General features: G+C 43.7%; 1 protein-coding gene across 1 annotated transcript in view; it reads right to left on the bottom strand.

The window, feature by feature from the left end:
• Nucleotides 1–2,817: 2,817 nt before the first annotated feature.
• The window catches only part of pcgf1 (polycomb group ring finger 1), a 37,326-nt gene continuing 15,728 nt past the window's right edge, over nucleotides 2,818–24,415 (bottom strand). The window contains exons 3-9 of the mRNA XM_080193358.1: nucleotides 23,514–23,666; nucleotides 22,709–22,780; nucleotides 19,721–19,826; nucleotides 13,490–13,529; nucleotides 7,671–7,760; nucleotides 7,510–7,590; nucleotides 2,818–3,918 (exon numbers count right to left, since the gene is read on the bottom strand). Coding sequence (XP_080049484.1) covers nucleotides 3,868–3,918; nucleotides 7,510–7,590; nucleotides 7,671–7,760; nucleotides 13,490–13,529; nucleotides 19,721–19,826; nucleotides 22,709–22,780; nucleotides 23,514–23,666 — 593 coding nt within the window. The 3' untranslated portion in view covers nucleotides 2,818–3,867. The remainder of the gene's footprint in view (nucleotides 3,919–7,509; nucleotides 7,591–7,670; nucleotides 7,761–13,489; nucleotides 13,530–19,720; nucleotides 19,827–22,708; nucleotides 22,781–23,513; nucleotides 23,667–24,415) is intronic.

Below are 24,415 nucleotides of genomic sequence, written 5' to 3' on the forward strand. Positions count from 1 at the left end.
ACTGGTATGGTTCCAACTCTGACTAAGACCACACAAATCTCCAAAGAGTTATTAACGTAGCCCAGTCCATCACACAAACCAGTCTCCCATCTATTGACTCCGGCTACACTTTCCACTGCCTTGGAAAAGCAGCCAACATGATCAAGGATCCCACGCACGCTCAGCATACTCTTCCATCTTTCCATCGGGAAAAAGATGGAAACAGCTGGGATCACATACCAATCAACTCAAGAACAGCTTTTTCCCTGCCTACCTTATATCAGATTGATCTTTCATTATACCCTAGCTATGACTACACCCTCTCCTTTCCTTCTCCTCTATGTACTCTATGAATGGCATGCTTTGTTTTTATAGTTGCAAGAAACAATACTTCTCACTCTATCCCAATATACTTGTCAGGATTAAATTCCATCTGCCATTGCTCTAATTTACCAGCTGATCAATATCAGTCTCAGCCGAAGATCATCAACTTCTCACCATCAACAACACCACCAATTTTTGTGACTGCAAACTAATTAAACCTTCTACATTCACATTCAGACTGTTAAATGTATATAACAAACAGCAAAGATTCCAGCTCCGATCCCTGTGGTACACCACTGGTCACAGGCTTCTAAATCACAAAAGCAGACCTCCCCCATTCCCCTTTGCCTCCTATTAACAAGCCAATTTTGGATTCAATTTTCCAACTTGTCTTGGATCCCATGGGCACTAACCTTTTGGACCAGCCTTCCACGTGAGACCTTGTCAAAGGCCTTAATTACTATCCTCTTTAATATATTTAGTTACCTTTTATTAAATTAGTTAGACAGGATCTCCCACCAAATCTGTGCTATCCCTGATCAATCCCTGCCTTTGTGTGTTGATTACTTCTGTCCTTCAGATTTCCAATAATTTCACTACCAATGACATTAGGCTAACTGCACTGTAATTATCTGGCTTATTCCTTTTCCCCTTCTTGAATAAAGATGTTTGCAATCCTGCAGTCATCTGGCAATTCACCCGTGACCAGTGAAGGTTAAAATATCTGTGTCAGGGCCCCTACAATCTCTTCCCTTGCCTCCCAAAGCAGCCTGGGATACATCTTAGCAGGCCCTGGGGATTTATGCAGCTTAACGCCCACTAAAACATTGAATGCCTCCTCCTTATTAATCTTAACATGCTCTAGAACTTCACTGTCCCAAGTGAAATCTACAATGTTTTTCACCTTAGTGAATGCAGATGAAGAATATTCATTTCAGACATCACCCACGTCCTCTGGCTCCATGCATAGATTGCCTCTTTGGTCTCTAATATGCCCCAGATTTTCCCCTGGTCATCCTCTTACTTTAACATACTGTTTTGGAGATTTCTTTAACCTTGTCTGCCAGTGATATTTTGTGGCACCTCTTTGCCCTCCTAATTTATTTAAGTACTCACCTACACTCCTGAAGACCTTCTGCGTTTTTAATGCTTTATACCTACCATACACTTTTTAAAAAAAAAATCAAACCCTCAATATCCCTGGACATCCAGGGTTTCCTGGACTCGCTGCCTTTATCCTTTGCTGCTGCTTCACATTCTGTTCCAATCATAGAATGATTCAGCATAGAGTATAAGATAGAAAGGGGTACGGGTTTCTGATGATTGGGGAATCTAGGACTATGTGAACTTGTTGAAAAATTAGAGACAGACTTTTCAGAAATGAAATCAGTTAACACTTCTTCATGCAAAGCTTGGCAGAATTTTAGAACTCTATCCTGAAAATGGAATTGGATGCTGAATTTGTTGAAAATCATTTTAAAGCTGATTGTTAGCCTAAAAAGGTATTAAATGCTATGGGGAAAAGGTAAGTATACAATTAGGTCGCAGATCACCCATACCCTCAGTAAATGAACTCTAGGGACTAAATGGCCTATTCCTGTCACTACTTCCCACCCCTGATTTCCATCTCTTCACAATTGGCAGCATTTTCTTCAGCCACCAAGGCCCTGATGATGGGGCATACAGCCCTCCGCTCCCAACACTGATGTGTAAAGGAATCCAGGTGTGAAGCTTATTTATTAGTCACAAGTAAGGCTTACATTAACACTGCAATGAAGTTACCGTGAAATTCTCAGTCACCACATTCTGGCACCTGTTCGGGTCAATGCACTCTAACCAGCACATCTTTCAGACTGTGGGAGGAAACCAAAGCACCCAGAGGAAACCCACACAGACATGGGGAGAATGTGCAAACTCAATGCAGACAGTGGCCTAAGCCAGGAATCGAACCGAGCTCCCTGGCGCTGTGAAGCAGCAGTGCTAACCACTGCGCCGCTCAGATGTACTTCCATCCAGGGCAGGAGCACATTGATCAATGAAGCCCACCAATCTGTCTTCACACAGGGATCACACAGTAATCGCTGCCTACAATCTTTGGGAAGCAGTTTATCTCATTCATTCTTCAGGTTGTGAGCATTCGTTGTACATTCCTAATTGCACTTTAAGATGGTGGGAAGCTGCCCTCTTGAACTGCTGCAGTACATATGATGAAGCATGACCTCCAGATTGAAGTGCAGAAACCAGCATTCAATTAGCCTTTTTGATCAATTTCTGTACTTGTTCATGACATATTATTGGTCAATGTACTAGACTGTTCTAGAGCATGCCATCTGGCTTGGTCAAATGCCTTCACCTGTTCAGCATGCTGCTAACTTTCCCTCCTAGGCATATCCTAAGTTACCCAGTAGGCCCAGCCTTAACCTGGTTGGAATCAATGCACATCCCATTTGGTGCAGGGGATGAGGGAGAAAGAGAAAGATTTCAGGTTGGAGAGAAAATAAACCCAGAAATGCATTTGTTTAAATTCGAAGGTGAATATTATTTTCACATTTCGCAATTTACATGGAGGCACTGAATGCTTTAAGGAATCCAAAAGTTCACAATAATACAAAACAAATCTTACACAAATTGCAGAAGCACACATTCTTCAATGCCCTTTAAAAACAAAGGAATAATTGGAAGTAGAGCAATTAACAAGGTTACAACACTGCAAAAAATTAACCGCATCAAAGGCAAAAGAAATAGGTTTCAATTTCCACCTGTAGCTGGTATCAATTACAGGGGTTTTAATATAGAAAATCCCCTCCCTTAAACACAATGCTGTTGACCCCCAGGACTGGCTTGGGACACAGGAATGCAGTTGTCATTTCATCAAGTATTATTTAAAAAGCCATTCTGTTCGTGCAAATCTCACTGAAAAGTTTCTTTGACACTCAAGTATCCCTATCAGAAAAAAAGGAAATAAATAAGCAGATAAGCTATTCACCCTGTATTACTGGCAGCCAGGACTAGCTCTCATGGTGAGTTTTGCACTGAACCACATCCATTAGATGAAGCTCCACGGTTCATCCAACTCCATCTTGCATTAGCTGTTGTGACTCAGGGTGATGACTGGGGTTGCCTTGGAGATCCTTGTTGTAGGAATGGCTAGTTTTTGGGCACAGGCATTAGGTCAGCTGAAACACCTGTTGTGCACGGGAGGGGCAAAAACAAGTTCATCTTTAATACCCTCCACATTTGGAAAGGCCAGCCTAGTCATTTCCCATGCTGATTGGAGGGAACTAAATGACCAAAGATGGTGGGAGAAGAGAGCCAACAGTGGCAGCACACTTGACTCTTTCACAATCTGCCACCAGGCTACAGAGAAGGGTTGCTTTAAAAGTTACAAGCAGAACCGAGCTGGTTGGACACTGTCTATTCAGTAGTTGGAGATACACAGGCTATACAGTTGCAGGCAGGAATTAATGGATCCTGCACCAGGCTTGCTCAGTGTGCCTGTCGTTTTAAAACACTGCGACAGTGAGATTTAATGCACCAGGTGAGTTGCTCATCCTTCTCATGTTTTCACCTTCCTCGTTTCTCCTTCACACTGTACTGGAGGATCATTGGTGTAGGCTGAAGAAGAAAGTAGAAAGTGAGGTTAAGCAATTCGTGCCATCACACAAGAGAAAAGAAAATAATACCAAGACTACACCGTAAAAGGTCCCTTAAGCCGGTTCCATCATTCACTAAGATCATGGCTAATCTTCTATCTCAACAATGCCATTTGTTTAAATTCCAAGGTCAATATTCACAGGTAAAATGTAAAATCACCACAGACCCAGATGACCACAGGCTGCTCTCCCTTTGAGGAGGGAGAGCTGAGGATCACTACTCCTCAGGAGATGGGCAAGATTGAGCAAGCATGACCTTCATAATTAACCTCAGCAGGTACGGGAATTGAATCCGTGCTTCTGGAACAAGTCATCCAGCCAACTGAGCTAAGTGGCCAATACCCAAACTGTCTTTTCAAATCCTACCTCCAACAGCAACCAAAGCTCAGTGTTCACCTGGGTAGAAAATTATGGGTTCAAGTCTCTCCCCAGAGCACTGGACACACTAAATTGACACACTGGTGCAGTATCTCCTTGATTGGCTCAGTGCTAATGATAATGCTGCTGTGAAGCACTTAGACATCTGTCTTCATTAAAAGAAACTCTATAAATGCAAGCTGCTGTTGTTGAAGAATAAACTTATAGTGGGACGACTATAATCCCGGTTTACAATTCCGAGCAGCAGGAGCGGCTGTAGAAACCGAGCGATTCCATTTCCGACTAAAATGTGGAGCAGCTGCAGGGAGTTACACAATTACTGGGAGGGGAGAGTCCTTTTGCAATATGGTGTCAGTTCACAAAGGCAATACTTTCGCCACCATCCCCCCCCCCGACCAATCGTAGAGAAAGTGCACTTATTGAAGTTACATTGCTCTGAAAACTCTGCCTCGATGGTGAGTAATACCGAATAACAGAAAATCTGACTTCTAAAGCTATTCATCAATGTCACTATCCAGACTTCTGAACATATGCTGTAAAATGATTCAAAAATTAGGTAGTCGTTACAAAGCATGAAGAAGCACAGACTTCAACCATCAAGTCCCACACTCTGGAACTCTCCCTCTTCATTTCCCTGAAGTTCTAGCTCTTCGCTCTTGCCACTGGGCACCATCCTCTACCTACTTAAGGGTCTGATCCCTGATCTGTCAGCTGGCTTGGCACAATTTGCTGTTAAAGTGGCCTTGGAGGATAAATGGTCAAAGCTGAGAATTTGGCTGAGTTTAGACCAATGGTGGACAACCTTTGCCCCGGAAGCCACATGTAGCCCATCTGGGTTCAGAGTGTGGCCCACGAGATATTTTGTTGACTGTTGCTCACACGTGTTGCCACATTCCACTGGTTTTCATCTGTGTAGTTATTTTCTGTAGCTAAGGAAAGGGCATGTGAAGTGAGGTGAGTACTAATTGCACACAACATTGACAGAACTATGCACTCCTTCGATGTCCAATCAAGTGTAAATATTTCACGTTTTTGCCACTTGAACTTGATGATAGTTCTATTAATATGAATGATTATTCTACAACTTATGAAATATTCCATGTGAATTAAATATATTCAATCCTTTCAAGAATCATAGTTAGTGAACAAGCTGAATTTTAATCTTGTGGTCCATTAAAATGAAGGAGGGCCACTCATGTGGCCCACTCACAAGTCCAACTTGTCCATCACTGGTCTAGATGTTTGTGGGCTTAAGCTTCACTCCACCAGCTTAGGGCAAAATTTCCACTGTGCTCCAGGTGCCATCTTTCAGATGACAAGGTAAATGGAGGTCCCATCTGTTCTTCCAGTTGGACATTAAAGATCCCATGCTGTTATTTCAAAGAGGACAGAACGGTGTTCTCTCCAACGTCTTGGTCATTAATCCGTCAACCAGCATCACCATACAAGATGCTAAACGGGATTGACAGGGTAGATGTAGAGTGGATGTTTCCCTTTGCTGGACATTCTTGAATGACAGATCATGGTTTTAGAAGAAGGGGTGGCAGATTTAGAACAGAAATGAGGAGGAATTACTTCACTGAAAGGATGGTGAATCTGTGGAATTCTCCACCTCAGAATGCAGTAGGTGTTGAGCACTAAACAAATTTGAGGAGGAGAAAGATATGTGTTTAGTGAATAGCGGGATGAAGGATTATGGGGAGCTAGGCAGGTGGGGGAAATAAATACTTACATAAAATCAAAAAACTGCAGACGCTAGAAATATCAAATCAAAACAGAAATTGCCAGAAATTGTCAGCAACTCTGGCAGCATCTACGGAGAGCGAAGCATAGCTGAAGAGTAGTCATATTAGACGCAAAACGTTAACTATTTTTCTTCTCAGATGCTGCCAGACCTGTTGATTCTTTCTAGCATTTTCTCGATTTCCTTAGCTGTTCAGTGCTTTGAGAAGTCGTGAGGAGGTAAAAGATGAAGAAGGCAAGTCCATTTCTGTCCATCTGCTGAGTCATTATGTCAGCTAGCATTAGAAAACCCTCCCCTGTCTGCCTCTGAAGGCAGCAAGACATACAGAGCACAGCATCTGTGATTGTCAGTCTGGGTAACTCATCTCAGCTAGGACTGGGTTGTGGGAACGTACAAAAACCTGAAGCAAGACCAGATGGATAGAGAAGGGGGAAAAGTATCACCAGATTCCACTTTTCTCGCTAACACTTGTGGATGCATGACAAGGACAGAATCTGCTGATTCCCAAAGAGCAACTCTGTCAGAAGAACGACCACTAGAATGAGGTATCAAGGAATCATACTGGTTTCAGCTGAAGAGGAGTTAAATTCTCATATTTGTTCTACAAACTTTTAGCAGGAAAGATCCTTAATATTGTGACGTTACTATGTACTTTTGCTAAACTTGCTTTTATACAGATTCCTATTTGGTTTGCTTTACTTTTGTGTCTGGGCTGCAAGTCAATTTGTTATATGAGCAGAGGAGAATTAGCAGATATGAGGTCTCTCTCCATGTTGCAGGATTTGACAAATAAAATGAAATGAAGAGGAAATTAGGAGGAAGTGGTGGCATAGTGATATTGTCACTGGACTAATAATCCAGAGGCCCAGGGGAATACCCTGGGGACCTGAGTTCAAATCCCACCATGGCAGATTATGAAATTTAAATCTGGAAAAATACAGAATGAAAAAAGTCTTATGATGACCTTGAAGCCATTAGTGACTTTCACAACAATAAATAATGTCCTTTAGGAAGTCTGCTGTCCTTATCCAGTCTGGGCTACACATGACTCCAGACCCACAGAAATGTGGTTCACTCTTAAATGCAAGGGCAATTACGGATGGGCCAATGCTGGTCCAGCTATTGATGCCCAGATCCTACAATAGATTTTAAAAATTAATAAGAGCATAAGAAATAGGAGCAGGAGTAGGCCATTTAGTCCTTAGTGCCTGCCCCGCCATTCAATAAGATCATGGCTGATATGAAGTGGACCAGTTTCACTTTGCTGCTTTCTCCCCATAACCCTTCTAGCAGAAATCTAAATTGCATAGTATTTATAGTTGATTTATGTCACTGTTTATGCTCCAGATAAGTTTCAACAACCTTGTTTACAGATCCTTCTATTCCTTTCTCTCATACTTATCTGGTGCTACTCAAGTACTGATTACGCACCTTGCCGTACCATCTCAAGAGCCAGAGCTGTTTCATGGTCATGTGTTCTGGCAGAGGTTCATTGTCAAAGAGTATCTGCACCTACAAACAGAAAGTTCATTACATTTTCAGAAAACTTGTTAAGGAACAAACAAATTCATCTCCAACCCTCCGTAACTTACCTGTTGCTGATCCAGCACATTAATTCGGTGGCAAAGAACTCTCCTCAAGTGCCTGATCTCTGCTCGGACTGAACACCGGACATACTTTTGCTGCAAGTGTGAGAATTTAAAAAAAAGTGTTTAAGGGAGAACAGAGCAACGCTTTGTAAAATATATAGACAAAGGCCCAATCACACTCCTTAATTTTTCTATTCAAAAATCAAACATCATCAGGGCTTCAAACCCACTCAGGTTTGATCACATAGCTCTGCTCAGAAGCTAATGGATTGCTGTTCCAACTGGACCTGGTACCCATCAATTTAGAGAAAGGGTGGGGGAAAAATATGCAGGAGCTCCAATTCCTCAATCCGTGCTATGATATTGGACATGCAGCTGGATGAGATAATTGGCAGAGAGAGTGAATCCAGACATTTACGCTAGCCCAAATCTTAGCAATGGGTTGTCAGCACTAGAGAGTCAAGTACCCATGTCAGTTCCAGGGTATCCCTAATCACAGTGGCATAAGGGTGTAATTTATTGTGGCAGATCCCACCAGTGCCAAAATTCCTTGCAACACTATTAACACTTATGCAGAGTAGCATTTGACCATTTGCCTCTGTGACACCAGTAGCAGATCCCAAGCACAATTTGGTGTAGTGCACATCTCTGTTGTACGGCCGCCTACTTTATGTTGGCCTCAGTACGAGAGGCAGCTCCCTCCAGTCACACTGACGCATATATAAAATAGGAGGCTCTGTGGTACAGTGGAATGGACTGGATTTGGTTTCTTTCACTCACTCGTGGGACATGGGTCTCACTTGCTGGCCAGCATTTATTGTCCATCCTTAGTTGTCCATCCTTAGTTGCCTCAGAGCAGTTGAGAATCAACCACATTGCTGTGGCTCTGGAGTCACACGTAGTCCAGACCAAGTAAGGATGGCAGATTTCGGTCCCTAAAGGACATTAGTGAACCAGATGGGTTTTTCCCAACAATCGACAATGGTTTCATGGCCATCAGTAGATTCTTAATTCCAAATATTTTTTACTGAATTCAAATTTCAACAACCCTAGTCCCCAGACAATTAGCTGAGTTTCTGGATTAATAATCTACTCATAAAGCACTAGGCCATCGCCTAATGGTATTATCCACCTGCACACACACCAAGCACCAGGCACCATCTAGACTTGTGTGTGTTTGGGTGAAGTACTTGGGCTCAGCTAAGAAATAGTACCTCAGGTAAGCAGTCATCACCAACAGTAAGAAACAAAAAAAAAATTCTGTTGAAGGGGCAGTGCACATTTGCATATTGTATATTAATTCAGTTATACTTTGCTTTCTTTGGATTTTGTTCCCCTTTTAACAGTTTTAAGGTTGGTTTCCTTCAGAACGTTGTCCAGGTGCCATTCTTCACACATGACCCCAAACAGACAGAGGATAGGAGAAGGAACCTAAGCTGATTTCTCCTTCTCCTCCCACTGATCAAGTCACTGTTTCCGCCGCGCAGTCTTTCTCAAATAGCAAAGCCCACAACTGCATTTTGTGTTTTAAAGGATTGGCGGGAATGGGACAAAATGAATAGATCTTTCATAGAGGCAGTGCGAGTCAAACAGCATCCTTTGGTGCTGTAAAAATTCACAAATTCTGTTCCAGCTAATTGGGTGGGTATGGGCGAGCACAGAGTGCACAAGGGAATACAAAAGAGCACATGGGCATGAGAGGGTGGCCAAGAGTGAGTACTCAGGAGCATTAGAGAGGGCAAGTGTGAAATAGAAAACTTGCATTCAGAAGGTGCTTTTCACAATGTCTGAACATCTCAAAGCACTTTCCAGCCAGGTTTGCTTGATGTAATTTAGGAAAGTGAAAGTGAGCAAGCATTGTGAATCTTTAGAATTGACGAGCCCAGACATTTAAAGCTGAGATGAATAGGTTTTTGATCTTTCACAGAATTGAAAGAAATGGGGAGCAGGCAGAAATGTGGAGCTGAAGCAGAGTATCAATCAACACGGAATAGCAGTGGGCAGCACGGTGGAACTGTGGTTAGCACTGCTACATCACAGCACCAGGGACCCAAGTTCAATTCCTGGCTTGGGTCACTGTCTGTGTGGCATTTGCACATTCTCCCTGTGTTTGCATGGGTTTCCTCCAGATGCTCCGGTTTCCTCCCACAGTCCGAAAGATATGCTGGTTAGGTACACTGGCATTGCTATATTCTCCCTCAGTGAACCTGAACAGATGCCGGAGTGTGGCGACTAGGGGATTTTCACAGTAACTTCACTGCACCGTTAATGTAAACCTACTTGTAACACTAAAATGTTAAAACCGAGAAACTCAGGGGGCTGAATGGTTTACTTCTATTTCTTATGTTCTTACGTGAAAGGCAGAGACAGAAGAAAGAACAAGAAAGAGACTGAAAGATTAAACTTAAAAATTTATAAAGTACTCTTCACAATCGCAACTGTTTAAAAGCACTTTAGTCTAGAAGTATTGGAATGGAGGTGAATGCACAAGCCAATTTATGCAGAGTAAAATGGCACTGTAGTTTGGTCTGTGTAATCTAATTAGGGATAAATATTGGTCAGTGCAATCTTTAACCTCTAATTGAAAGGGTATATAGCTGGGTCCCTGATTTAATGTCTCATTGAATATTGTTACTGCAACCAAGATTTTTCCATGATCCAGGCCAGTGCCCAGCCTTCTGTGCTCATGCAACAGCCCTCCTACTCATCACAGTCTAGCCCCTTTGGCCCTCCATTGCCATCAATAACTGCATATGGGCCTGACAATCCAGTGACATCCATTTTCAGGGCTAGTTGATTCAGCAGTTGCGTTGTTACATACTCCTGAACAGATTCCGAATTGCATGACCAATATCTGAACCAGCACCTTTTGTGGAATCTATTGAGTGCCCGATCATCCAAAAGTTAACACGACAAACAACATTACTCTGGGCTGTGTCAACCTGGTCGCTGGTGCTCAAGCTTCCAGAGTAGAACTGGTTTCTTCTGAAGAGAGGCGCAGTTCACACTATGTTCAGTTATTCATTACCAAGAGAAGAGGGAGATGGGGTTAAAAATACACAGCTTTTTTATTTTTAAATTGCTTGTAGTGCAACAATATCAATTTACATCATGAAAACATGTGACTGGATTATAGATTTGAGAGAGAAGCAAAAAGTTTTGAAACGGATGTTGTACAATGTCGATATTCACCAACAAGGAGCAGGTGATGTTTGAATTCCACCTGACACTGTGCTGCATGATTTAACAACGCCAATGTTATTTACTCTATGCACGTGTCTACTGGGGAAGGGGATGGGGGTATATAGACTGCTTTCTGACAAGAGTGGGAATAATTGAATCTTACTTCAATGATCTGAAAACACAGGGTGAAAAAAAAATCAATAGATCCCATCTGCTGCAGTGTAGTGATGTGAAATGATTCGTGACCCTTGAGCCCTCACATTAACTGCAGGCTTTGTATCTACTTCATGTTAAATATGTTTTGGATTTACTGAGGGTCTGGCTATTAGAACAGACACACACACACAGAAGAACGCCTTCTGCATCTGGGAATTATGTTAGAAGAGTGCACAGGCTGAATATTTTCAGAGTATTTTGCTGGTACAGAGTATGATTATATATAAGGCTGCATGCAAAACTTCATTAGCCACCTGGTTAAGTAATCTCTTCCCCACTCTCCCACACATCTCTCACTCATCCTGTCAAGAGTATGGACAGTTTCATAGTTCTGATGCTGAATTAGCAGCCTTGAAGTCAAATGACCACATCCTACTATGACTTCAATAATTCAACTAGATTCCAGGGAAAATCCTGACTGGAAGGGAATATTATAAGAACATAAGAAATAGGAGCAGGAGTAGGCCATCTGGCCCTTCGAGCCTGCCCCGCCATTCAATAAGATCATGGCTGATCTGTCGTGGCTCAGTTCCACTTTCCGGCCCTCTCCCCATAACCCTTAATCCCCTCTCTTATCAAAAACCCATCAACCCGCTTCTTGAAAATATTTAGCGAGGCAGCCTCCACCACTTCAACGGGTAGAGAATTCCAGAGATTCACCACCCTTTGAATGAAGAAGTTCCTCCTCAACTCCGTTCTAAAACGCCCCCCCCTTTATCTTGAGGCTGTGCCCCCTAGTCCTACTGTCTTTTTTGAGCGGGAAGAGTCTTTCCACCTCTATCCTATCCATCCCATTCATCATCTTATACGTCTCAATGAGATCTCCCCTCATTCTTCTAAACTCCAACGAGTACAAGCCTAGTTCATTCAGCCTCTCCTCATAGCTCAACCCCCTCAACTCCGGTATCAGCCTAGTAAACCTCCTCTGCACTCCCTCCAAGGCCAAAATATCTTTGCGCAGGTGCGGCGCCCAAAACTGCACACAGTACTCCAGCTGCGGCCTCATCAATGCCCTATACAGCTGCAGCAAGACCTCCCTACTTTTATATTCAATCCCCTTCGCTATGAAGGCCAGCATCCCATTCGCCTTCCTGACCACCTGCTGCACCTGCAAGCTGGGTTTTTGCGACTCATGAACAAGGACCCCGAGGTCCCTCTGCACCGTCGCCTGCTGCAGTTTTTGCTGCAGCTACTGTCTCACCCGAATCTGGCTACCCCAATACCCTAGTTGCTTAATGCTCTCTGAAAATGGCCTTGCAAGCAACTCAGTTCAAAGGCCAAATAATGTCAAGATGGCAACCTATATTCACCATCATGTTTTCAGGATGTCAGTGTTGTCCACATCCAATAATACACTGATCACTAGAATGGAGGAACATCAGCAGCTTTGTCAATATTGAGCAGCATCATTATTGTCCCTTAGTTGTCAAGTGGGGTCAGTGAAGAGTAACCCGGGCTGATTTTCCCTCCTATGGTAATCTACAATAATGGGCTAACAGTGATACTAGGGAGGTTCCGAGTATATGTTTCTCCTCAGCACAATATCATTGGTACAGTGGAGTGCTCTAACCCACAAATTTGGTCGTTGAGAGTGTACAGCCATAGTGCACAGGACAGCACAGAACCATTGCTAACTGTATAAGGTGCTAATGGTAATCAGGAACAAATTGTCACACAAAACACACTTAACCCATCTGCTGGCAGATGGCTCCCTGGTTCAGGCTCACTTAAGCCTGCAGTACTGCTGTTCCTAGTGAAGTTACACTTGCCAATGTATCGCAACAACTTGCATTCATACTTTGCCTCCAGTGTAGTCAAATCTTCCAAATTGTTTCACATAAGTGGCAAGACAAAACGTGACACTGAACCTAAGGAGAAATTAGGACACGCTCAAAAAGGTATGTTTTAGGGAGAATCATAAAATGCAATGGAGTGAAAGATAAAGCGGCAAAAAAGCGTTAGGGCCTCGATAGATGGAGATATATCCACCAATGGAGAGGCGATGCAAATAAAGAATAAACAAGGGCCCATAATTGGAGGCCTAGAGATCTTAGAGGGCTGCAAGGTTACACAGACAGGCATTTATTGCAAGAGTGAGAGTTCAGAATCATAAAATTGTTGCAGTGCAGGTGGTGATTATTTGCCTTGTGATGTCTGTACTGGCTCTCTGAATGAGCAGCTCCCCAAGTGCAATTTCCCCAACTCCTCCCCATAACCCTGCACATTCTTCCTTTTCAGGGAATCTTTTGAAAGCTTCACTTGAACATGTCTCTATCACACTGTTCTGTTACATCCCAGACCACTTGCTGTGTAAAAACATCTAGATATGGGGCTATTGTCGGTCAGCGATGGGTGAATATACTTGGTGTGAACCAAGTGCAAGTGCAGTGACAGGTGACCAAGAGTCCAACACAGTATCTTACCTGGAGCACAAGCTTCCCCTTCTCTTTTCCTAGGGAGGAGCTGCAGGACCCAGAGGGAAAAACACATTAGTCAGCATCAGCATACAGACCACATCACTATGCAAGGCACAAAATTCAGTAAATAAAAGGCCCCACAAGTTTACCAATCTGGAAGTTCTGGGCATCTGACTGTGGTACCACTGTGACTGGAAGTGCTTGTAGGCACTGCTGGTATGTGGTTTGGATATGCCACAAAATAGATCCTGTGCCTACTTCTGTCATGGTGTGATAGTGCATTATGATTTAAAGCTAATAAACCAGAACAAGCTCAGTGTGTTTCATAATGTGGAGTTGCCAGCATTGGACTGGGATAGGCACAGTAAGTAGTCTCACAACACTGGGTTAAAGTCCAACAAGTTTATTTGGTAGCACGAGCTTGGAGTGTTGCCCTTTCATCAGGTGAATTCATCTCACCTGATGAACTCAGCTGAAGGAGCAGTGCTCCGAAAGCTCGTGCAACCAAATAAACCTGTTGGACTTTAACCTGGTGTTGTGAGACTTCTGTGTTTCATGAAGCAGGTTAGGAGCTCCAATACCACTGGGAGTGACAACCCGCCCTTATCCATTAAGGAGTGGTGGGGTTCAGCAACGACAGCCTTCTCACTGACACTGCCTTCTGGACAAAAAAGTCTAAATCTACATTGTAGCCACTCGTGGAAAGCTACTGGTACTCGAGAGAACATGTACCCCAGTTAATATAGTGACACTTTCAAAAGTGGATTAAAAAATGCACAAAAATAAAAAAAAATCACGCATTCAGGCTACAATCGTCATGGGAACAAGGAAAAGAATACAAAATTCAAATGAAGTTCACCTCCTAAACTTGCAGCGATAATGGTTACAAAATGAATTATTTTCTTAATACACTCACAATAAACTCAGACCGCGGCAGAGCAATCAGACCATGGTGACCATAAAATTGTTTTATTATGCGCAATGTTTTATCCCATGTGCAATGGTTGAATAATAAGCAGATTTACATCAGGCTGCCTGAGTCCCAACAAGGTTAACCCCATTTCATGAATAAAACAGTCTGCATCAATTCTCATTATTTTGGTGGAAGTGTTAACTCAATATCTCTAATGAAATTTGGTACTAAGCAATTTCCTCACTTCCCCGCCTGTCAATCCCTTGTAACTAGTGCTTTTGTTTCTTCTTAGTTTTCTGTGGCACCTGGATGGAATTAAGGGTACATTTACACGCTAACTTTAGAAAAGAAAGTGAAGGCTGACCTTCTGGCTACCACTAAACTAAAGCTGACAGTGAGCCAAAGTTGACAACTTTAGCACCACGCCAAAGTAGTTTCTGCCAAGAATGGTGTTTGAGCAAGGATTCTTTTCAGATGACATGTTAAACTGAGGCCCCATCTTGCTCTCTAAAATAAAAATTCCATGGTATGATTCTGAAGAAAGGCAGAGCAATTCTCCCCCATGTCCTGGCTAATATTTATCCTTCAAATCAATCCCTACAAGGAATAGATGATTTCTGGGAACACCACCACCTGGAGGTTCACCTCATACTTACTCACCATCCTGGATTTGCAAATATAATCGCTGTTCCTTCATTGTTGGTAGGTCAAAATCCCGCACACACTCCCCAACAGCACTGTGGGCGAACCAACACCTCTGGGACTGCAGCACTTCAAGAAGGCAACTCACCACCAACTTCTGAAGGGCAGCTAGGGGTGTACAATAAATGCTGGCCCAGCCAACGATGCCCACATCCCATAAAATGAATGTTTATAAATTTGACTATTATCATATTGGCAATTGTGGAGCTTTGCTGTGTGCTTTAGCTGTAAAGTACTTTGGGATGTCCAGAACACACTGTACAGTGGCACACTGGTTAGCACTGCTGCCTCAGAACCAGGGATCTGGATTTGATTCCCAGCTTGGGTCACTGCCTGTGTGGAGTCTGCACATTCTCCCCTCTTCTTCCATGCCTTCTTCCACGCCGCCGCAGCTGGAGTACTGTGTGCAGTTTTGGGCGCCGTACTTACGCAAGGATATTTTGGCCTTGGAGGGAGTGCAGAGGAGGTTTACTAGGCTGATGCTGGAGTTGAGGGGGTTGAGCTATGAGGAGAGGCTGAATAAACTAGGCTTGTACTCGTTAGAGTTTAGAAGAACGAGGGGAGATCTTATTGAGACATATAAGATGATGAATGGGATGGATAGGATAGAGGTGGAAAGACTCTTCCCGCTCAGAAAGGACAGTAGGACTAGGGGGCACAGCCTCAAGATAAAGGGGGGGGGCGGTTTAGAACGGAGTTGAGGAGGAACTTCTTCACTCAAAGGGTGGTGAATCTCTGGAATTCTCTGCCCGTTGAAGTGGTGGAGGCTGCCTCACTAAATATTTTTAAGACGCGGGTTGATGGGTTTTTGATAAGCGAGGGGATTAAGGGTTATGGGGAGAGGGCGTAAAGGTGAAACTGAGCCGCGACAGATCAGCCATGATCTTATTGAATGGCGGGGCAGGCTCGAAGGGCTAGATGGCCTACTCCTGCTCCTATTTCTTATGTTCTTATGTTATATCTGAAAACCACTACTAGTTCACTGCTTACCAGCTTGAATTAGACAGGAAACCCATCAATAAAGGGTTAGGCCCTAGCATCAATTCCCACTGAAGCTGGATTTTCTGACACAAAACACTTCTTCGATACTTGTTTTCCACCTCTCTGGCAAAAACATGGAGCCAAGTCTCAGTGCTCCTGAGCAAGGTAGGAAACACAATCAGCAAGGGGTCTGTACCATCCACTCAACTTGAAAACGCAAGTGTTTGAACAAAATCAGAGAATGATATCGCATAGAAGGATGCCATTCAGCCCATCATGCCTGTGCATTTAGCAGGTGAGAAGTGGATACAGCTTCTCCGCAATGCCTACCACAATCAAACCTGTTGGTACGCAAGTATCTTGAGCTCAGCCATGAAGAAAGTTTGATCTCATTTCACTATTTTGAAGAAAAGCACGGAGGTTCACCCCTATGGCCTGGGCAATATTTACTCCTCAACCAATATTATTATTAAAAAATTCCAGACTAACTTATTTATCAGTGTGAAAATTATCTGTAACTGTTCCCACATTAGAACAGTGATCACAATCAAGAAGCGTTTGAGAAGTGTGAAGTATTTTGGGATGTCCTGAAGTTGTGAAAGCTGCTATATAAATGCAAGGTCTTTCTTTGACATTGGAAGGAAACAAGATTTTGTGGAACACTATCACCAGTAATAGGCAGCATATGCAATACAAAAGCGGAATATGATAATAAATTGTTGCGGCACAGTATGTGGAGCAATGTGTTAGAACTGCGTGGGGGTTTACGTGGCCCAGCTTTTTGACTCAAAATGGGGGTCGGGGGGTGGGGGGGGTGCAGGCAAGAGAGAGAGGAACAGAGGGGCCTCTTCTAGCCAGGCTTGCCTGATACAAGTGGAGAACCAATAATTTATTGCCCTTTCTAACCACATAAAACATTCACTGGGGTCAGTTTTGTTCCCTTTCAAAAAGAAAAAACAATTTGAAATTATTGGCAGGCAGAAAAAGCACCAGCCTTCTTAAACACTGCCGGTAAACTGTTTATCAGAGTTTTCAACAGCTTTGTGTGAGTGCTTTGCTGATAGCAACACATCCAAACTAATTGCTTTAAAATTAGTATCGACCCCAGAGCCTTCCAGCTGCTGCAAATTCACCAGATTGAGTGATGAATCTGGACTCAGACAAGCCGTTCGATAGGAATTTTTCATTTTTTCTCCTTGGTGTATTGATTGAACATGCTCTCTGCCTTCTGCACTGTACACAGCCAACTCTCCCTTCACTCTCTTCCCCATCCCTTCCTTGCTATCAAGGTAACACTCTACAAGTGCTTCACGGAGTAATTAAAATCAATGTAGGTACTGGCCATGCTCGAATCAGAAATGCCAATGCAGGTGGATAGACAGAGGGATGAAATGCCAATGCAGGTGGACAGAAACAAGAGAATGAAATGCCAGTTAATAACCACGTAAATAAAACAATACTTTCATGTGTGTCAAGAGAAGGGCACATCACCTGCATTTATGTTTAATGTCCCAAGGCATTTCACAAGTGTAACCAAAGATGCATGCCAAGCCAATTCCCCACACCAACCCAACGTGGAGCGACGTAATTGCCATTCCTTCAGAGTTCCTGGGTCAAAAGCTTGGAACTCCCTCCCTAACAGAACTGTGGATGTACCTACACAGTGTGGACTGCAGCAATTCAAAAAAGCGACTCACAACTACCTTCTCAAGGGAAATTATGAACTGGCAATAAATGCTGGCCTAGCCAGCGACACCCACATCCCAACAATGATTTTTTTTTAAATGAATAGATATTGGGAGGCGCAGTCACAAGATTGGAACCACCTGTTCCTTTGGCCTCAAGGGATTTCGCTGTGCACAAAAATGCTTATAAAGCAAGTTACTGATGTAATTCACTGCACGTGAAGCACTTTGAGATGGATAAGAGGTGTGACAAGGTGTGATGTAAATGCAGGTTTTCTTTCTCTGCCCAAAGCGACGTAAAAGAATCAGAACTCCGGACCGAGTCAGATATGCGGATAGAAATTCTTCAAATTAATATCCACCTTCATATTGGCAACAACATTCAGCATTCCCAGGTTAGGTAGGGCAGGAGGCAATCATTAATTGATTAAAAACTAAAGAAGCAAAAATACACCCTGATTGGCTTTATTTCCTGAATATACTAGTTTCTGCTTCACAGAGGTCTAGTAAATTCCCTGCTATTTCACCCAAACGCCTGATGCATGTGCGAGAAGGATGTGGGGGCGGGGAAATGGAGTGCTGCTGAGATACATGGCAACATTTCAGATAAAGGTTAAGATCAATCAATTCAGTGCAGGTAAGGTTAATGGAATATCAACTAGTTTAGCGTTGCACAAGCAGTGTCAATGCTCACTGGATCAAGGAAGGTGCTGCCACTGGAACGCAACTCAAATTGGTACCAGTGACTGACTTTTGCCCTGTGATTCCTATTAGGAGGGCATCATGATTAAGTGAGAACAGACAGGGTAAAATTTGGCATAGTACCCCCCCCCGCACCGATACTGACCGAGCTGTTGCGTATTTTCAGCGCTGATGAAAGGTTTTATTTAATCATTCCTATTTGACATCCAAAATCTGCATTCAAGGCAGCCATCTGGTCTCTCTCTCTCTCTTCAATAGTCACGGCAGATGCTGGAAATTAAAATCCTTAAGCTAACCTGTGTCCAGCCTGTCCTTTCTGATGCAGGTTCTCCCCAGCAACAAAACAGGATCAAAACAGAAGTATAGCCCATGATCATGGGATGCTCCAAAGAGCTTTACAGCCAGTGAAGTATAATCACTACTGAAATGTAGGAAAGGTGGCAACCAATTGTCACACAGAAAACTCTAGCAATCAACAATACGATAATGGCCAGACAATTTGTTTTTGTGATGTTGATTGAGGGGTAAGTATCGGCTGGGACACGAATACCCCTGCTTTCTGCTGAAATAATGTCATGTGATCTTTCACACACAAGTGAAGGGGAAGAAGGGGTCTCAGTTTAACCTCTCAGCCAATGAGGGGCACCAGCATTAGTGCAGCATTTCCTCAGTACAGTCCTGAAAGAGGACTGCCTCTTGTCAGTGAATTCCCAATCTCAATCAACCTGGCACAACTGGGGTAGCTTCTTGATGCCTTCACCTAGGTAGTTTCTAGAGTTGGTGAGAGAAAGAATCACCAGGCTAGAACAAACCTATCAGAAGGAAATCATAAGTTCCCTACCGTGCAGAATGAAGTCATTCAGCCCATCGAGCCTGCACTGACAACAATTCCACCCAGGTCCTATCTCCATAATCCCATGTGTTTACCCTGCTAATCCCCCTGGCACAGAGGGTCAATTTTTAGCATGGCCAATCAACCTAACCCACACATTTTTGGAGTCTGGGAGGAAACTCGTGCAGACATGGGGAGAACGTACAAACTCCACACAGACATTGGAATTGAACCAGTGTCCCTGGCGTTGCAAGGCGCGGACCACCACGTCACCCCCTCAAGCAAACTGCACTTCATCCACTGGAATCCATTTCACTGACTCCCAAGACATTCCTGCAGTTATCTTGAACTGATAGGGTCGAAAAGGAAAAAAAAAGAGAAAGGTGGAATCCCGTTAGCAGGAAATCCTTTCGAAAACTCACCCGTGTCGCTCCAAGCATAATGAAACCTGCTCATCATATCTGTAGTAATGGGCTTTGGAGTGATCGAAGGTTGTGTAGGGAGAACTGGTCAGATCCGGTGTCACAGCTAACAAAGGGGAAAAAAAAAGAAAATCAGAAAAAATGTGTACATCACATTCACAGACACTATCAAAACTGATTAAGCAGACATGCAAAAAAACTAGCTAGAGCAATGCACAAACAGACATGGACTTGCTGAGCAAGAAGACCTTCTCCTGTGCATTTTATGTAATTCTATGAAAAAAAAACTCAAAGGCGAGCCAATTCCTCAGCCTTCTGAATTCTCAAAGTTTTCATGGTCAATTGTTCAGGTCTTTTTTTTTAAAAACTGCTTATTGAATACTCTGTGGGTGGGAACGGAAGTCACTAAAATCCTGTAGCCCCCACCCTGCTAGTTTGCAGCTAATAATGTCCAATATTTAGGGATTTAAAAAACCTCAAACAGGTCACAAGCAAAAGTAAACGCAGTTTATGTGGAGTGCTCCAGCAAAACAGCGAGGCTTTAATAAGTAAATAAATTGACTTATTTCAGTTTTTAAATGAGGGGGTGAGGCATTAAAAATGTGTGTTACAAGGGACGATGGGGTGGGGGAAGAGAAGGGGCTGGGGGAAATTGGGTAGAGGTCATGGAATCTGTCTGAAGTTGGCAACACCCTCCTGCTCCCCATAAAATCCTCCTCAGCCCCCCAATATATATTCCACCACCTGCCCCCCTCCTTCCTTACCAGAGTCATGAGCTGTAATTGTACAAGACCATCCTAGGTCCAAAGCATACCTCTGCCCTCAAATAAATAGTGAGCCTCTTGCATTGCTTGAAGATGAACGAAAGCAGTTTTTCTTCAGCACCGCCCCCCCCCCCCCCAACTTCCTTCAATATTCAAAAAAGCTCAAATTACCGCCTCCTCTTTAATTTTCTGGTCACACCTACATAACTCTGAGCATTTCCTATTGGGCCATCTCACCAGCAGCCTCGATTAGTCCGAGAGCCAATTCTGAACACTTACTGCCTTCTTGCCAATATTCCTCATGAAGCTGCTGACACTTGCCAGGCTATTGTTCCAACAGTTACATAAAATATGCTGCACATAAACAAGCCCAACATTTGGTTTTTGTTCTCCACACAGGTTTTCTCCCACCTTCTTCATCTCACCCTATCCACAGACATCTTTCTCCCTCATGTGTTTATCTAGCTCCCATTAAATGCATCTATGCTTTCACCTCAACTTTTTCACCTAATAGCAAGCTCCATGTTCTAAACACTCTGCTGTCATCCCTCTCCCAGTAGCCTGCTCTTCATAGAATCCCTACAGTGCAGGAGACCATTCAGCCAGTTTGTACCAACAACAATTTCACCCAGGCCCTATCCCCTAACCACACAAATTCACCCTGCTAATCCACCTAATACTAAGGGACAATTTACTATGGCCAACCAACCTCACCTTTGGAGTATGGAAAGGAAACCGAGGCACCCAGAGGAAATCCACACAAACACAGGGAGAATGTGCAAACTTTACACAGTTGCCCGAGGCCAAAATTGAATCTGGGTCCCTGGCACTGTGAGACAGCAGTGCTAACTACTGTGCCACCGTGCTGCCCAATGTCAAGTCCGAGAAAGAGAGTAACAACAGGATTTTCCACAGCAGTAGGGAGGGGAAACTGAGCCCCTATCCAGCCATCACCTAAAGTTACATAAGAACATAAGAAATAGGAGCAGGAGTAGGCCATCTAGCCCTTCGAGCCTGCCCCGCCATTCAATAAGATCATGGCTGATCTGTCGTGGCTCAGTTCCACATTCCCGCCCTCTCCCCATAACCCTTAATCCCCTCGCTTAACAAAAACCCATCAACCCGCGTCTTAAATATATTTAGCGAGGCAGCCTCCACCACTTCAACGGGCAGAGAATTCCAGAGATTCACCACCCTTTGAGTGAAGAAGTTCCTCCTCAACTCTGTTCTAAACCACCCCCCCTTTATCTTGAGGCTGTGCCCCCTAGTCCTACTGTCCTTTCTGAGCAGGAAGAGTCTCTCCACCTCTATCCTATCCATCCCATTCATCATCTTATATGTCTCAATGAGATCTCCCCTCATTCTTCTAAACTCTAACGAGTACAAGCCTAGTTTATTCAGCCTCTCCTCATAGCTCAACCCCCTCAACTCCGGTATCAGCCTAGTAAACCTCCTCTGCACTCCCTCCAAGGCCAAGATATCCTTGCGTAAGTACGGCGACCAAAACTGCACACAGTACTCCAACTGCGGCCTCACCAATGCCCTATACAGCCGCAGCAAGACCTCCCTACTTTTATATTCAATCCCCCTCACTATGAAGGCCAGCATCCCATTTGCCTTCCTGACCACCTGCTGCACCTGCAGGCTGGGTTTTTGTGACTCATGCACAAGGACCCCGAGGTCCCTCTGCACCGTCTCCTGCTGCAGTTTTTCGCCACGTAAGTAATAGTCCTTCCTACCATTATTCCTACCAAAGTGCAGGTTTCATTACATTTTCCACCTCTAACCGACCAAATTGCCTGTCAAGTCACCTCAAATACTGGTACAAACAACAAATGAAAGTATTTACAAAAATGAAATGGGAGGAGTTGCCTTCAGCAATTGGCCAGGACATTATTCCTTAATTCATGGGATTCCAGAATAGTCCTGGATGGCTGACAACTCCTATACTGGCCTGACGACAAGACACATGCACCTTTAGAAGCCAGTGTCTGTATTGAAGAAATGTCAGATACAGCTGCATCAGCAGCTCTGGGACAAGTAAGAGAATGGTCACACAGTGATCATGTTCCTGGGCTAGTATCTTGAGGCCTGAACAAATTACCTGAAGACAGGCGTGAATGAATTCTCAGTTATAGCATGACATTTGACTGCATCGCACTGTATTCTGGCTTCAGCCCTGTGCAGTAAAAACATTCGCTGTCCATCTCTCTAGTTTCCATACCTTCATTAACTGGCTGGATAATCCTGTCCAACCCTCGAGACTGATAGAATTCTCGAATTCGCTTCTCTTCACCTACAAAACGAGGGAATATATTTCATGCAGTTTGGAGTCGGACAGGGCAAGATTAATGGCACATTATACAGAATAATATAAACAAGGTGACGTGGGACCAGGGCACGGGAATCCAACTCAAGGGAATCAGTATTTATGCTGAGAGGAAATCCAAGATACACTGATATAAATGACAATGTTTTGTTCTATATCCCCATTCCTGGAGGAGGACGATAGCAGGAAATTAACACTGCAAATTTAACCAGACAAATGATGGTAAGAAGAGTAAAATGGGTGTCTCTCCTTACATCCATTCTCCCAAATCAGCATTGAACAGTATACCCTTTGGTTGGATCTCAGCTGCAGCACCCTCCCCACACCCCTTAGAATATGGTATCGTCAGGGAAGAACAGAGCTGGACCTGCACACTGGGAGGACCCAAGGGCCTCAGGCAGGAATGCAGCTTGACTGATGTTAGGCCCTGCTCCCAGGCAATGGTAAAGGCCCCAGTGGTAAACAGCATAGCTCCTGGAATTAACAGTCCCACTCTGGGACTGAGGGACAGTCATGCCACTTGACCTGGCATTGATAAGGCATAAGACAGAAATAGTGACCTCAATTTCTGCTTATCCCAGACATTTATCACTCTTTGCATACTTCTGAAACCTGGTTAAACTGAACCAGGAGCAAAGTTGTGCATTGAGAATTCACCCTCTACATAAGCCTTTGGTGGTTAGCAAGTGAATGAACTTACTCTCCTGTAGACCTGGCACTAGTTTGTAGACAATGTCTTGCATCACTCGATCAAGCTTTAGGTTAAGAAGAGGTTGTGTCTCGTGGATTTTGATATTGCACATTGGACAATACTTGCTGGTCTGCAGATACTTCACGATGCAACTCTTGCAGACTGGAAAGAAAAAGTGACATTTTGAGAGAGGTACACACTGAGTTCAGCACTCAATATCAAATGTACATAAGGCAAAAGGAAGCCAACTCACAATAAAACTTTCCAATTAGTCCCACTCTCTGCTCTTTCTCCATATCCCTGAAGTTTCTTTACTGCTGAAGCATTTGTCAGATTCTCGTTAAAAAAATTATTGAATTTGCCTTCATCACCATTTCAGGTACTGAGATCACCGTATTTCTTACAGATCCTCTTCCCTCCCACCACATCCTGTTTTTATCAATCACCTGAAACCTATGTTCTACGTTTAGGGACTCTGCTGCCAGTGGAAACAGTTAACTTGATGAACAGAATATCAAGGAGTGCTCAATACTGCCCAACATGGGGATATTCCACTGAAGTTACAGCACAGAAACAGGCCACTTGGTTCATTAGGCCTGTGCAGTGTTTTTAGAAACATAGAAGACAGGAGCAGGAGGCGGCTATTCGGCCCTTCGAGCCTGCTCCGCCATATATCACGATCTTGGTTGATCATCCAACTCAGTGGTCTAATCCTGCTTTCTCCCCATAATCTTTGATCCCATTCACCCTGAGTGCTACATCCAGCCACCTCTTGAATCCATTCAATGTTTTGGTATCAACCACTTCCACAGTGGAATAATGAATTCCACAGGCTCACCACTCATTGGGTGAAGAAATGTCTCCTCGTCACTGTCCTAAATGATCAACCCTGAATCCTCAGAGTGTGACCC

Source organism: Carcharhinus amblyrhynchos, chromosome 1, assembly GCF_965287045.1.
Source record: "Carcharhinus amblyrhynchos chromosome 1, sCarAmb.v2.hapA, whole genome shotgun sequence".
Classification (NCBI taxonomy): domain Eukaryota; kingdom Metazoa; phylum Chordata; class Chondrichthyes; order Carcharhiniformes; family Carcharhinidae; genus Carcharhinus; species Carcharhinus amblyrhynchos.